Source organism: Podarcis melisellensis (assembly GCF_964234715.1).
Source record: "Podarcis melisellensis genome assembly, chromosome: 2".
Taxonomy (NCBI): Eukaryota; Metazoa; Chordata; class Lepidosauria; order Squamata; family Lacertidae; genus Podarcis; species Podarcis melisellensis.
This window is the reverse complement of record NC_138529.1, coordinates 117,846,855-117,861,996: the sequence shown is the minus strand read 5'-3', so window position 1 is coordinate 117,861,996 and position 15,142 is coordinate 117,846,855. Positions and strand designations below refer to the sequence as shown.

Genomic DNA, 15,142 nt, shown 5'->3' with positions numbered 1-15,142 from the left:
TTTTTCCAGGAAAAAAGGGCTTCAGGAAAAAACCTGTCCCCCCCCCATATTTCTAGTTTTTTTCCAGGCCTTCCCATCGCTAGGCATGAGCAACAGGCATCCATTGGAGAATATGGATTAAGTTTGCTGGACTTTTACCTGCACTATCAGGTATTTCTGAAACCAGTAGGAGAACACTCCAATCTCCCAGGACATTCTATACAAGATCTGAAAGTCGCGGTCTTATTACAAAAGAATTTCAGAAATAGACTGGAAAGAGAAGTTGCTGAACTGCAACTTACTACCAAACTTAAAACCATGGAGAGACCTGGTCTGAAGAGAGACATTGGATTCTTATCTCATTATACATGATAAAGCTATTTTAGCCATCTCACCCCTTGTTTTTTTCCTGTAAGACCAATTGCAGGTGTTAACAGTCCTCAACAGGTTTACCACACCTATCAGCCAATCACCCATCTCCCAGCCCCCTTCTGAGTAATACCCCTCCCCACCTTCTCACTATATAGAAGGGTCTGGTGACTTCTGTTTCCGTGTATCTGAAGGGTTGTGCATGCACACAAAAGCTCATACCAATAATAAACTTGGATGGTCTCTAAGGTGCTACTGAAAGGAATCTTGTGTTATCTTATTTTGTTTCGACTACGGCAGACCAACACGGCTACCTACCTGTAACTCGGTATTTCATCAGCAGAGTTCCGTTCTGAAACATTGCCTTTCACTAGACTATGCAACAAGGAAACTGTCTCGCTAACACAGATGTATTTTGAAATGTTTGACCGCTCTTCCGTGCAAAACTGATGTATCTAAAAATTGTATTTAAAACATAATTTGGTTTTTTAATGTGTGCTGGATGAGGTTGCATCTTCCTCCTTTCCCAGATTATAAGATAAACAAATACCTGCACATAGCTGCATAGTGGATTTCACATTTCCAGAATGTGTATGTGTGTGGGGGTGTTACGGGAAATTCTAGGGGAGGGGAGAGAACACACAGCCCAAATAGATCCCATCAGGAACCGGCCACTGCCTGAATATTTCGGAGACATAAAACTGAAATCCCTCCTAGGCAGATGAAGGTGAAGAAACACACATCCTGGACCAGGGAGAAGCGTGCTAAGAGGACGGCATGCATGGCAAACCCTAACCATGATCAACTCCCAACTGGAAAGCTATATCCCCACTGTGGAAGGACGTGTGGGTCCAGAATTGGCCTCCACAGTCACTTACAGACTCATTGGTTTTTTGAAATAAAATTTTATTCTTTTTTCTTTTTCATTCATTACATACATCTCAAAGTCTTAACCTTTACTATGTATTCCTTCCTCCCTCCCCTCCTAGGCTTCCCCAACTTCCGCTTCTGGTTTGTTACTCTTTTCACCCACCTTGCTACCTCCTAACAGAAAAAGTTATTAATAACATAACATCAAACCTAAAAACATAGAAGTAAAAACACCATATTTCTCTATCTTCTGGACATTTTCTAATACTAATAGTGTGAATGTTTATTTAAATCCTGCCTCAAGCCTATCAACTTTGTTTCTATAAATGGTTCCCATTGTTTTTCAAAGTCTCTGTTGTCCTTTTCTCTTAGTCAGTCTGTCATTTTTGCCAGTTCTACATCATCATCATCATCATCATCATTTTTAATTTGTATACCACTTTTCTATCTTACAATACTCAAGGCGGTTTTCAAGCTGAAGAAACAAAAAATGTACATCTTATAACAATCTAATGCAATACAAAAATGTGATAATAAAACATAACTTTAAAATAGGCAACCTCCATCCAAAAAGTAACATTCAACAATCATTAGAATAGTATAAAATAATAGTATCAACATATAAAAGTTAAACAGAAATCCACTCAACAGTTACAATAATATCTAAACTGTAATCAATAAGACAATGGCAAGCCACGGTACATAAAACAATACAATACACATTGAGGAGCAGAGAGTGGGGCAAGGCAGGTGGAAGGAGGCCTTGCCTGATGGAGTCTCTCCCCTCACAGTTCATCAACTTCTCCTGCCATAGTTCTTTACTTGGTATTTCTCCAGTCTTCCAATTTTGTGCAATCAACATTCTTGCTGCTGTAGTGGCATACATAAATAAAGTCCTCTTTTCTTTCCTTATGTGTTGGCCTAAAATACCTAGTAAGAAGGTTTCTGGGTTTTTTAGAAAAGTTATTTTCAACATTTTCTTCAATTCATTATTTATCATTTCCCAATAGGCTTTTACCTTTTTACAATCCCACCACATATGATAAAACGTACCTTCTATTTCACATCTCCAACACTCTCTTTTCATTTTTATACATTTGTTCCAGTTTAACCAGTGATAGATACCATCTATACATCATTTTCATATAGGTCTCTCTCAATAGTATACAATCTGTAAATTTCAAATTTACTTTCCACAATTTTACCCAATCTTCAAATTGTATGTTATGGCCCATTATTTAATCATTACCAATTTTACTTCTTCGTCTTTGGTTTCCCACTCCAAAAGAATGTTATATGCCTTTTAAAAATAATTTTGTACTTTCTTCTATCACTGCCTCTTTGGAATTTGGAAACCGACTATGAGATGCCTTTCTTATTGTCCTCTTTAAAGATATCCTTTAATTGTCTATGATGCAGCCATCTTTGAAGATGTTCTTTTATTTCGTCATATTCTTTCCATTGCCTCTATTCTGGCCACTGCCTGGATATTTCAGAGACATAAAACTGAAATCCCTGCTAGGCAGATGAAGGTGAAGAAACACACATCCTGGAACAGTGACCTATTAACACTCTAGACACAGGCTGGAAAATACTATATTGAAATATTCTCTACTGTTCTAATGTCTCTCTCAACCAAGGGTGACATTCGAACTCAGAACGCAAGGGAGAAGCGTGCTAGGAGGAAGGCATGCATGGCAAACCCCAACCATGATCAACTCCCACCTGGAAAGCTATGTCCCCACTGTGGAAGGATGTGTGGGTCCAGAATTGGCCTCCACAGTCACTTACGGACTCACTGTTAAGACTGTGTTCATGGAAGACAATTTTACTCTGCTACGCCAAAGAAAAATAATTTCTCTCTTGACTGCGTATTGAGGCTTATTATACAGTATATGTTTCTCAACAGCATTTGTTCATTAGAGCTGTGATCTGAGGGGCTATACTCTCATTGCAAAGATACGTCATTTACATACGTCAACAGAATACCAGAGAATGCATTTGTGTCTATGAAAAATATCAGATCAATTCACACCAGATTAACAAATTTTGGGGATGGAAGAAATATTAAAGCACCGCTATATACAAGTGATGAATACATGGGAAATAACGCATGAGGAAAAAAATAGAACATAGCTATGTAAATCTAACTCTGATCAGGAGAATAATCTGCAACACAGCCACTAAAAGGAATAAAAATTCTAATGGAAGCAAATTCTAATTCTGAATACAACCATTGTTTTACTCTCCGTAGGAGTTATTTGATATGATTAAATATCTTCACACACTCCAACCTTTCTGTTTCCCTTGTACGGGTTCTTTTCAGTTTAGTAAGGGAGTCCTTGTCACATAAGTTCTTTCTATAGGCCAAACATTTCTAATATTTCCTCCCTGTATGAGTTATTTGATGCGACTTAAGGTGGCTACTCTGACTGAAGCTCCTTCCACACTCCAAACATGTATACGGTTTCTCTCCTGTATGAGTTCTTTCATGCGACTTAAGGGTGCCACGTTTACTGAAGCTTTTTCCACAGTCCGAACATGTATACGGTTTCTCTCTTGTATGAGTTCGTTGATGCATCGTAAGGGAGCTACTGCACCTGAAGCTCCTTCCACACTCCGAACATGTATACGGTTTCTCTCCTGTATGAGTTCTTTGATGCAGTGTAAGTAAGCTACCACAACTGAAGCTCTTGCCACACTCCAAACATTTATACGGTTTCTCTCCTGTGTGCAATCTTTGATGCAAGGTAAGGCTGCAACTGTAGCTGAAGCTCTTTCCACACTCCAAACATGTATATCGTTTCTCCCCTGTATGAATTCTTTCATGCGAGGAAAGGTAGTCATTGCGACTGAAGCTCTTGCCACATTCCCAGCATTTATAAGGTTTGCTGCCTCTATGAGTTTGTTGATGTCTAGTAAGCCCATTGCTGCGAGCGAAGCTCATTCCACACTCCAAACACGTATGCTGTTTCTCCCCTGTATGAGTTCGTTGATGCGACTTAAGTGTGCTACTTTGAGTGAAGCTCCTTCCACACTCTGAACATGTATACGGTTTCTCCCCTGTATGAGTTCGTTGATGCAACTTAAGGCTACTAGTTTGATTGAAGCTTTTTCCACACTCTGAACATGTATACGGTTTCACCCCTGTATGAGATCTTTTATGCAATTTAAGGGTACCACAATGACTGAAGCTCTTTCCACACTCTGAACATTTATAGGGTTTCTCCCCTGTATGAGATCTTTGATGCAAGATAAGGACAGTACTCTGACTGAAGCTCTTCCCACACTCCAAACATTTATAAGGTTTCTCCCCTGTATGAGTTCGTTGATGGGACTTAAGATGGCTACTGTCACTGAAGCTCTTTCCACACTCCGAACATGTATACGGTTTCTCTCCTGTATGAGTTCTTTGGTGCCCGGTAAGGCTATGATTGTTACGGAAGCTCTTTCCACACTCCGAACATGTATACGGTTTCTCCCCTGTATGAGTTCGTTGATGGGACTTAAGATTGCTACTCTTACTGAAGCTCTTTCCACATTCCAAACATGTATACGGTTTATCCCCTGTATGAGATCTTTGGTGACCAGTAAGGCTACGATTGTCACAGAAGCTCTTTCCACACTCTGAACATGTATACGGTTTCTCCCCTGTATGAGATCTTTGATGTGAGGTAAGGGAACTATTCTGACTGAAGCTCTTTCCACACTCTGAACATGTATACGGTTTCTCCCCTGTATGAGATCTTTGATGCAAGGTAAGGGTACTATTCAGACTGAAGCTCTTTCCACACTCCGAACATGTATACGGTTTCTCCCCTGTATGAGTTCGTTGATGGGACTTAAGATTGCTACTCTTACTGAAGCTCTTTCCACATTCCAAACATGTATACGGTTTCTCCCCTGTATGAGATCTTTGATGTGAGGTAAGGGAACTATTCTGACTGAAGCTCCTTCCACACTCTGAACATGTATACGGTTTCTCCCCTGTATGAGATCTTTGATGTGAGGTAAGGGAACTATTCTGACTGAAGCTCCTTCCACACTCTGAACATGTATACGGTTTCTCCCCTGTATGAGATCTTTGATGTGAGGTAAGGGAACTATTCTGACTGAAGCTCCTTCCACACTCTGAACATGTATACGGTTTCTCCCCTGTATGAGATCTTTGATGCGAGGTAAGGGTACTATTCAGACTGAAGCTCTTTCCACACTCCAAACATGTATACGGTTTCTCCCCTGTATGAGATCTTTGGTGCCTGGTAAGGGCATCATTGCGACTGAAACTCTTTCCACACTCTAAACATATATACAGTTTCTCCCCTGTATGAGATCTTTGATGCGAGGTAAGGGCACTACTGTTACTGAAGCTCTTTCCACACTCCAAACATTTATAAGGTTTCTCCTCTCTGGGAATTTGATTTTCACCACCCTGAGACATACCAGTCAGCCTCCGGCTTCTGCCTTCGTCTCCCCTCTCGCCTTCTGCCTCCATCTTGAACCCTCAGCTTCCTTTGCTCCCCCTCCTCTTTGGATCCTTTCGGTGACACTTCTGATTGTTCCCCTTCTGCCAGCATCCCTTCAACATCTCCTGATGGAATAAAAAGGAAAACTGATGAAATGCTAAAGGAGCGTCTTCACCCCAATCAGTCAGGACACAGAGATTCAGGTCCCAGGGCCTTGTGGCAGTTCCCTCACTGTGAGAAGGGAAGTTATAGGGAACAAGGCGGAGGGCCTTCTTGGCAGTGGTGCCCACCCTGTGGAACACCCTCCGGTCAGTTGTCAAAAAAATAACTATGCAAATTTTAGAAGACAACTGGAGGCAGCAATGTGTAGGGAAGTTTTTAATACAAAATAATACAGATACAAAATAATACAGATACAAAAAATTATTAGAAATGGGGGTTCCACATTGGTTATCCCCATTAGAGGTAATGGGAGTCAAGAAAATTAACATGAGGAGTAATTGGATTACTTACGGAGACTTGGTGGTGAAAGAAGGAGAGAAATGGAGATTGAAACCATATGAGCAAGTAAAAGAACATGTATTCGACTGGCTGCACTATTATCAGATAAGTGATATGTTTAAAAAGGATGTGAAAGAAAAAGGGTATAAAGAAAAAGATTCAAAATTTCAAACAGAAATTGTTAATAATGATTGTAAGATAATCTCAAAAATGTATAAAATTTTACTGGAATGGCACACGATGGATGAGGAAGTTAAAGCGGCAATGATTCACTGGGCCAGAGATTTAGGGTATAGTATAGATATGGAAGATTGGCAAAAAAACGTACACAGCATGTACTACGTTAAAAGAAAATGTTATGAAAATGGTATACAGATGGTATATGACACCAGTTAAATTGACAAAAATGTACAAAACCTGTAACAAATGTTGGAAATGTAAAGAGAAAGAGGGTACATTTATTCATATGTGGTGGGAGTGTAAGAAAGTGAAGGGGTTCTGGGAAATGATATATAATGAGTTAAAGAAAATGCTGAAATATAGCTTTGTAAAGAAACCAGAAACCTTCTTACTGGGAATAACTAAAAATAAAATAAATAAGAGGGACTGTAAACTCTTTCAGTACGCAATAACAGCAGCGAGAATATTGATGGCTCAAAAATGGAAACAAGAAGAACTACCGACTTTGGAAGAATGGAGAACAAAACTAACAGACTATGCAGAACTGGACAAATTAACTGGAAAAATCAGACTTCAAAGAGACCATAAGTTTCTAGAGGACTGGGGAAAATTCAGAGAATATCTGAAGATTGTATGTGAGGAACAAACAATGCTAGTGTGTTTGTGAAAAAATAAGGAATATTGCAAGAATGTAAATGAGGACAGAAAAATTTTATTTAAAGGCGATATTATAATTAAGGAATGTGAAGATAGAAATTTAACTACAGATGATTGTCAGAGGAGTTGAGGGAGGTTCAATAAGTCAAAATATGTGATGTGGAAAATTGTATGATTGGAGATATTATGGAAAAATTTAATAAAAAATTTAAAAATTATAAAAAAGATTCATGGGGTCACAGAGAGTCGGAAATGACTAAGACGACTAAACAACAACAAAGGTTTATAAGAAAGGCGTCAGGCGAACTTCCCTGGGGAGAGCATTCCACAGACAGGAAGACCCTGCAGAGAAGGCCCTGTTCTCGTGTTGCCTCCCTCCGGACCACGTGAGGAGGAGGCCCACGAAGGAGGGCCTCATAAGGGGATCTCAGGGTCCAGGTAGGTTCATATGGAAAGAAGCAGTCCTTGAAGTATTCCTGGTCCTGAGCCATTTAAGGCTTTACAGGTCTAAACCAGCAATTTGAATTGGACCCAGAACCTAATTGGTAGCCAGTGCAGTCAGAACAGGATGGGGGCAATATGCTCAAACCGCCAGTGAGCAGCCTGGCCACTGAATTCTGCACTAGCTGAAGTTTCCAGACTGTCTTCAGAGGCAGACCTACGTATAACGCATATCTATATCTAACCTTGAAGTTCCCGGAGCACAGACAACGGTAGATAGGCTATTCCTGTACAGCTAGGGGTGTAGCTGGGCCACCAGCCAAAGGTGATGAAAGGCACTCCAGGCCATCTGAGCCTCGAGCGACAGCAAAGGATCCAGGAGAACCCCCAAGCGACGAACCTGCTCCTTCAGAGGAAGTGTAACCCCATCAAGAGCAGGCGACCTCCCAGCCATCTGCTCTAGGGAACCACCCACTAACTGAGCCTTATCTGGAGTGAGCTTCAATTTGTTGGCTCTCATCCAGTCCATTACCCAGGCAAGACACTGGTCCAGCACTTGCACTGCCTCATCTACAGATAGAAAGGAGAAATAGAGCTGAATGTCATCAGCATACTGCTGGCAACGTACTCCAAACCTCTTGATAACCCCTCCCAGCGATTTCATGTAGATGTTAAACAACAAGGGGGATTGGATTGGGCCCTGCGGAACCCCACATTGAAGCTTCCATGGGGCTGAAATGAATTCCCCAAGTAACACCCTCTGGGAATGGCCATCCAAGTAGGACTGGAACCACCGCAAAGCAGGGCCACCCACCCCCAGTTCAGAGAGTCGCTCCAGAAGGATACCATGGTGGATGGTATCAAAAGCCGCTGAGAGGTGGAGAACAATGAACAGGGACACATTTCCCTTGTCTCTGTCTCGACAGAGGTCATCATACAGGGCGACCAAAGCAGTTTCTGTGCCAAAACCAGGCCTAAACCCTGACTGAAATGGATCCAGAAAATGAGTTTCTTCCAAAAGCACCTGGATCTGGTCTGCGACCACTTGCTCCAGAACCTTGCCCAGGAAAGGGAGATCAACAACTGGCCGGTAGTTAGGCTTTCTGAATTCAGGGAAGGTTTCTTAAGGAGTGGTTTTACCTCTGCCTCCTTCAAACATGCAGGGACCACCCCCTCTTGTAAAGAGGCACTGATCTTCTCCCTGGCCCAGCCTGCTGTTCCCTCCCTGCTGGATTTTATCAGCCAAGAGGCGAAAGGGTCAAGAGTGCAATTGGTCACCCTGACTGATCCAAGCACCTTGTCCATATCCTCGAGCCTGACCAACTGAAAAAACTCATCCAACACAACAGGACTAGACTGTGCTCTGGACACCCCATGAGACTCATCTGCTCTCTTGGTGGATGGAAGCAATTTTATCTTCTTCTTTTTCCTCGATAAAATTTATTATAGAAAGTATATATACAATCAATATAACATTCATAAAATAAAAGAGTCCAACATAAAGATATATAAAATAAAAATTCCAACACTGGGACTTCCCTCCGCCTCAGCTCGACATCTTTCAATATTCTATACTCTTATTTACATTGTGTTTTTGATAGTATTCAACATTCACCTATTATTAATTTGTCATAATCTGATTCAACTTTACATCCTTAGTCTATACATATCTACAGGTTTTCTTTAGAACAGTGTTTTTTCATTTGGTCCTCAAAGCATTTCCATTCCTTCCTTAAATTCTGATTTGACTGGTGTCTTATGGCTGCTGTTTGGCCAATTCTATAAAGTCACATAATTTACTTATCCAGTCTTCTTTTGTGGGAATAATGCCCCCTTTCCAATTTTTAGCAAGTAATAATCTGGCTGCAGCTGAATAACCTTTTGATATCCTGTGGGGTGTCCTTTCCTATAATGCCCATTAGATATGCCTCTGGATTTTTTTCTATAGGAGCTTTCAGCATCTTTCTTAGCTCTTCATGGATACACCCCCAAAATTTATTAATTTTCTCACAGCTCCACCATACATGGATCATTGTTTCCTCTGCATTACTGCATCTCCAACATCGGTTGGATTTGAGTTTACATATCTTGGCTAGTTTGGAAGGTGTCACATACCACCTGTATAACCTTTATCATTGTTTTCCTTGACAGTATAACAGGCAGTAAATCTGATATCTAACCTCCAGAGTCTCTCCCACTGTTCCATCTGTATTGTGGGGCCGATGTCCCATTTAACCATTACATTCTTTACTTCCTCATCTTTCGGATACCATTCCAATAACAGTTTTAGATAATATTTTTTTGTCATTTCGTAATAATGCATTTTGTAGTTTGGATTCATCTTTCCCAAAGCCATTTTTTTGGTGATATGGGAGCCAATCGGTGAGGTAGTGCCTTATCTCTCCAAATGTTTTCAATCTCAGATGTCCTTGTCTTCTTTTAATAGTTGACTATAGGTTGCCCAATTTCCCTCCATATTTATTTTTTTGACTGCAAAAGTCTCTACTGGGGACAGCCACCATGGCGTTTGGGGTTCTAATAATGGTTGGTATTTTGTCCACACTTTATAAAGAGCATTTCTGACTATATGATTAGTGAACCCTCTGTGGACTTTGACTTTATGCCATCCGTACCTGTTGTTGCAACTCTCCAAATCAAGTATATGTTTTCTCTAATAAGATCCAATCCTTTATCCAACATAGGCACGAGGCTTTGAAATATGTTCTTAAATCGGGGAGTGCGAAACCCGCCCCTTTCTTTGTCAGTCAGTAATTTGTATTTTATGCGGGGTTTCTTACCCTGCCATATGAACCTGGTCAGATCTCTCCTGCAATTGTCAAAGCATTGTGGCAAGCAATTTTAACAACAACATGCTTTGCAAAGAAGTCAAAGCGAGCTACCATTGGTTCTACCACCACCTTTGGGCCAGCCTGTAAAAGGCCCCGTACAACCCGGAAAAGTTCTGCCAGACGACATAATGAGGAGGCAATGGAGGCAAAAAACTATGCTTTCTTTGCTGCCTTCACTGCCACTAGGTAGGCTTGCTAATGAGCCCTTACCAGTCTTTGGTTGCATTAATTAGGATCTTTCATCCACTTGCGTTCAGCCTCCCAGCTTGGAGTGTACCAGGGGGCCAATCGGACTCCACAAAGTGGGAGAGGACGCTCAGGAATATTCGTATTACTAGTAGTATTATCATTATTAGCCTGTCGGTATAAGGCCGCAGCAACACGTGGACTTTTAATGTGGACTTGAAGTTGCTTGTTTCTCCTTTTTTAAAAAACCTCTTCCACCCAGAACTGCTCTTGCAGAAACTGCTGTTTAACTGAAACACAAATAATTTAAAATGTGTGTGTTGGGGGGATGTTATTGGGTTGTTTCTGTTTTGATTATGTACTTTGAGTTTTTATATTGTAATTTTATCCTGTGAACTGTTCTGAGGCCTGTGGGTATAGGGAGGTATATAAATGTAACAAATTATAGTAAAATCAGTCCAGATAAAAATTATTACAAGTTCCAGGGGGAGCCTCTGCAGAAGGTTTTCCAATGCTTAAGGGTTTGCCTTGACCCCAAGCCCTATGGGGAGCCCAAGGAAGGTCCCCCACCTGCCCAGGTTGGCCTGCTGGGAGGAGAAAGATATTTTCCATTAGGAAAAGATGTCCTACCCCCATAAAAAGGAAGGAAGACCTATAAATGAAAAATTTTAGCGGAATTAGATACAGAATGCATCAATTACAGGAAATGTAAATAATAATAATAATAATAAATTATACCCCGCCCATCTGGCTGCTGAGTTTCCCCAGCCACTCCGGGGGCCTCCCAATTGAGTGTTAAAAACAATACAGCATTTAAATATTTAAAACTTTCCTAAACAGAGCTGGCTTCAGATGTCTTTTAAAAATAGGATAGCTGCTTATTTCCTTGACATCTGATGGGAGGGTGTTTCACAGGGAGGGCACCACTACTAAGAAAGCTCTCTGCCTGGTTCCCTGTAACATCACTTCTCGCAATGAGGGAACCGCCAGAAGGTGCTGGATCTCAGTGTCTGGGCTGAACGATGGGGGTGGAGATGCTCCTTCAGGTCTACTGAGCTGAGGTCCTTGAGGGCTTTAAAGGTCAGCATCAACACTTTGAGTTGTGCTTGGAAACGTACTGGAAGCCAATGCAGATCTCTCAGGGCTGGTGTTATATGGTCCTGTGACTGGCCATTCCCAGCCACCAGTCTAGCTGCCACATTCTGGATCAGTTGCAGTTTTTGGGTCACCTTCAAAGGTAGCCCCACGTAGAGAGCATTGTAGTAGTTTAAGCGTGAGATAACCAGAGCATGCACGACTCTGGCGAGACAGTCCGTGGGCAGGTAGGGTCTCAGCCTGCGTCCCAGATGGAGCTGGTAAACAGCTGCCCTGGACACAGAATTGACCTGCGCCTCCATGGACAGCTGTCAGTCCAAAATGACTCCCTGGCTGCACACCTGGTCCTTCAGGGGCACAGTTACCCCATTCAGGACTAGGGAGTCCCCCACGCCAACCTGCCCCCCCAAAACAGTACTTGTGTCTTGTCAGGATTCAACCTCAATCTGTTAGCCGCCATCCATCCTTCCCCGCCTTCACTGGATCCCATTTGAAAGAGAGGCAGAGCTGGGTCTCATCCGCATATTGATGGACACCCAGTCCAACCCCCCTGATGATCTCTCCCAGCGGCTGCATGCAGATGTTAAAAAGCATGCAGATGTTAAAAATGAATCATTTTAGCTGAATTATATACAGAATGCATTAATTATGGCAAATGTAAATATTATGGGAAATACCCTTTGCAAAAGCGCGGGCATTAGGAGAAATCTACACCAAAATGCTGACCAACTTTCAAGAGGTTGAAATAATTTAAAATAAAATTCTTTAAAATTAACACTATTTAAAAATAATAACATGTGAAAATCTGGGTAAATTGACGACTAGAAAAAGGAGACAGAAAAAAACTTACATTGAAACGGGGGTATTATGGGAAATATATGGGAAATACCCTTTGCAAAAGCGTGTGCATTAGGCGAGATCTGCACCCACCAAAATGCCGACCAACTTTCAAGAGCTCTATTTAAAAATAATAAGATGTGAAAATCTGGACAAATTGATGACTAGAAAAAGGAGACAGAGGAAAAGAACTTACCTTGAAAGGGTTTGCCTAATGGGTTCTTTTTCATCCCTCCCCACACTCCCCCCAGCTGCACCCCCCGTCTCTCCCCCTTCATAATACATAATACATACGACCCACCTCCAGCGCCTCTGCGAGGAAGGACAGCCGCCGCCATGACAGGTATCTCTCTCTCCCCCCCCCAAGCGGGACAGGAAGCGGAAGCCGCTATTCTCCCGGCAGCCTTTTCTTCCTCCGCTCTAGGAATCTCAGCTCTGTCGCCGCTGCTCTTAACCGTTTCGGAGCCGAGCGGCAGGAGCCTCTGGGCTTCTCCGGGCAGAGAGCGAGGAGAGGCGCTGGTCTCGCCTCCGGAAAGACCCGCTGGATCAGCTGCACGGAAGCCCTAAAACGTTTTCTAAACTATTTATTATTATAATTATTTTCAATTTTCAAAATAACGTTTTTCCTTTTGGTACACAGATATCCAATCCAAATTTGCAATAACTGACTCCCCCCCCCCGTTTCCATTCCCCCCTTTTATTCTCCTTGCATATAATTACTATATATATCCTCAATTAATTTCAACTTCATTCCCCTCTCCTAATTCTATTTTTAGTTCATAAATGTTACATCAAACCTGCTAATGTTTTGAGGTTTTTACAGTGCTCTCTAAAATAGTCTATAAGGCTTTCCCATTCTAGATTGGATTTTTTCTCATCTTGGTGCCTGATCTTTAGGGTAAGTTTAGCCATTTCGGCAGAGTCCATCATCTTTCCATTCTTCTTTCATTGGCACCTTGTCTTCTTTCCACATTTTCCTATGTGGTGGACGTGTAAAAAAGGAAAGAGCTTCTGGGAAATTTTTAAAAATTCTTAAAATTACATTTGTTAAAAAAAAACAGAGGCTTTTTTACTAGGTGTAATAGGAGAAAAAATGCCAAGGAAGCAGAAGAGACTGTTTATTTATGTGATTACAAGGTCCAGAGGCTACTATCCCAGACGTGGTGGAAAGAAGTAAAGGTCCCAAAGAAAGAAGAATGGATAACTTAAGATGATTGACTATGCCGAAATGGCTAAACGTACCGATCAAATGAGAAAAAATTCAATCAAGAATGGGGAAACTTTATAGACTATTTTAGAGAACATGAGTTTGTTGATCTCAATGGTCACCTAGTCCAACCCCATATGTGTATATATGATAAATATGTGGGGCTGGTAGTTTCCTCCTCTCCACTGAGATGTACAGAGGCAATACTGAGCCACCCACCTGGAAGGCTTAAAAAAGAGGATTGTATAAATTCAGGACTAGGCTGTCGGTGGCTACAAACCCTGATGTCTATGTTGTATTCTTAACCTGAGGTACCACTGTATTATCTACAGATAATGTCTGGCCGAGGGTACCGGCATACAGGTCATGTGATCAAGCCGTTTCCTGCGAACCAGAGCAGCGCATGGAAACGCCGTTTACCTTCCCGCCGGAGCGGTACCTATTTATGTACTTGCACTTTGACGTGCTTTCGAACTGTTAGGTTGGCAGGAGCAGGGACCAAGCAACTGGAGCTCACCCTGTCACCGGGATTGGAACCACCAACCTTCTGATCGGCAAGTCCTAGGCTCTGTGGTTTAACCCACAGCGCCACCCGCGTCCCATTTTATAGGTTAGGCAATTGGTTTTTTATGGGGGTTGTTTTGATTTTTATTATGTATTTTGTGGTTTTATATCCTGATTTTATTCTGAGACCCCTGGGTATAGGGCGGTATATAACAAAGATGGGAATCAGAAAAATTTGGGAGCCACTGTGTTAAAAGGGGAGGGGGGCACAGATTGCATTTCAACTTTACTGCGTTATTTATGTTCCTACCTTGTCAATGGGCTGGGCGAGGGGTGGGTGGGTATATGGGCAGCTTCCATAGAGTCGTTGAGTTGGAAGGGACCCCAAAGGTCCTCTAGTCCAACCCCCTGCAATAGAGGAATCTCAGCTAAATAATCCCTGACATATGGCCATCCAACCTCTGCTTGAAAACCTCCAAGGAAGGGGAGACCATTCACTGTCAAACACAGATTCCTGTAAGCAATCACATTGTGATGGAACTGTACCTGAGCCAGGTGGCACTAATAGTGAGGAAAGGATCTGTAACACCCAAGACCTTTGGGGAAAGCCTGCAGAGTTCAGGCAAGCAGAGAGGAAGGAAAAGCATAATTTCCTCTCTCACTGCATTCAATCCGCAGAGGACCAAAATCTCTTCTGCCTGGGGAATCCCAAAACTGAATTTATATGCTTTTACCTGAGATGAAGCACCTGATGGGAACAGTGGGATTGACTCCTGAGAAAACCTGCATGGGGGGTGGGGGGGGTGTAAATGGCTTCTTAGGAATTGCAATTTTTTTTGGCTATTTCATCTTTTGTAGGCTTTACTTGCAGCTGTACATATATGTTTGGGATTTTTTAAATCCACAGTTCAGGAAAAATAAAACAATGGCATTATCAGTAAATAAAAAATAAAAAGACTATTTTCTTATTAAAAATAATTAAAATAAATGGTAAACATGGA

At 41.8% G+C, this 15,142-nt stretch overlaps 1 protein-coding gene across 4 annotated transcripts; it reads right to left on the bottom strand.

Annotated features, from left to right (window-relative positions):
- Positions 1-1,212: 1,212 nt before the first annotated feature.
- LOC309364501 (uncharacterized protein) lies at positions 1,213-12,801 on the bottom strand. Of its 4 annotated transcripts, XM_081901930.1 has the most exons (4): positions 12,732-12,801; positions 10,523-10,788; positions 7,939-8,892; positions 1,213-5,806 (listed from the first exon to the last, which is right to left on the bottom strand). In XM_081901930.1, the coding sequence occupies exon 4, from the start codon at positions 5,711-5,713 to the stop codon at positions 3,596-3,598; it is 2,118 nt and encodes a 705-aa protein (XP_081758056.1). In that variant the 5' UTR covers positions 5,714-5,806; positions 7,939-8,892; positions 10,523-10,788; positions 12,732-12,801; the 3' UTR covers positions 1,213-3,595. The 4 variants fall into 4 exon arrangements, with proteins under 4 accessions (XP_081758056.1, XP_081758057.1, XP_081758055.1 ...); XM_081901931.1 differs by lacking the exon at positions 7,939-8,892 and having other exon boundaries at positions 1,213-5,809; XM_081901929.1 differs by lacking the exons at positions 7,939-8,892; positions 10,523-10,788 and having other exon boundaries at positions 12,732-12,785.
- Positions 12,802-15,142: the final 2,341 nt, after the last annotated feature.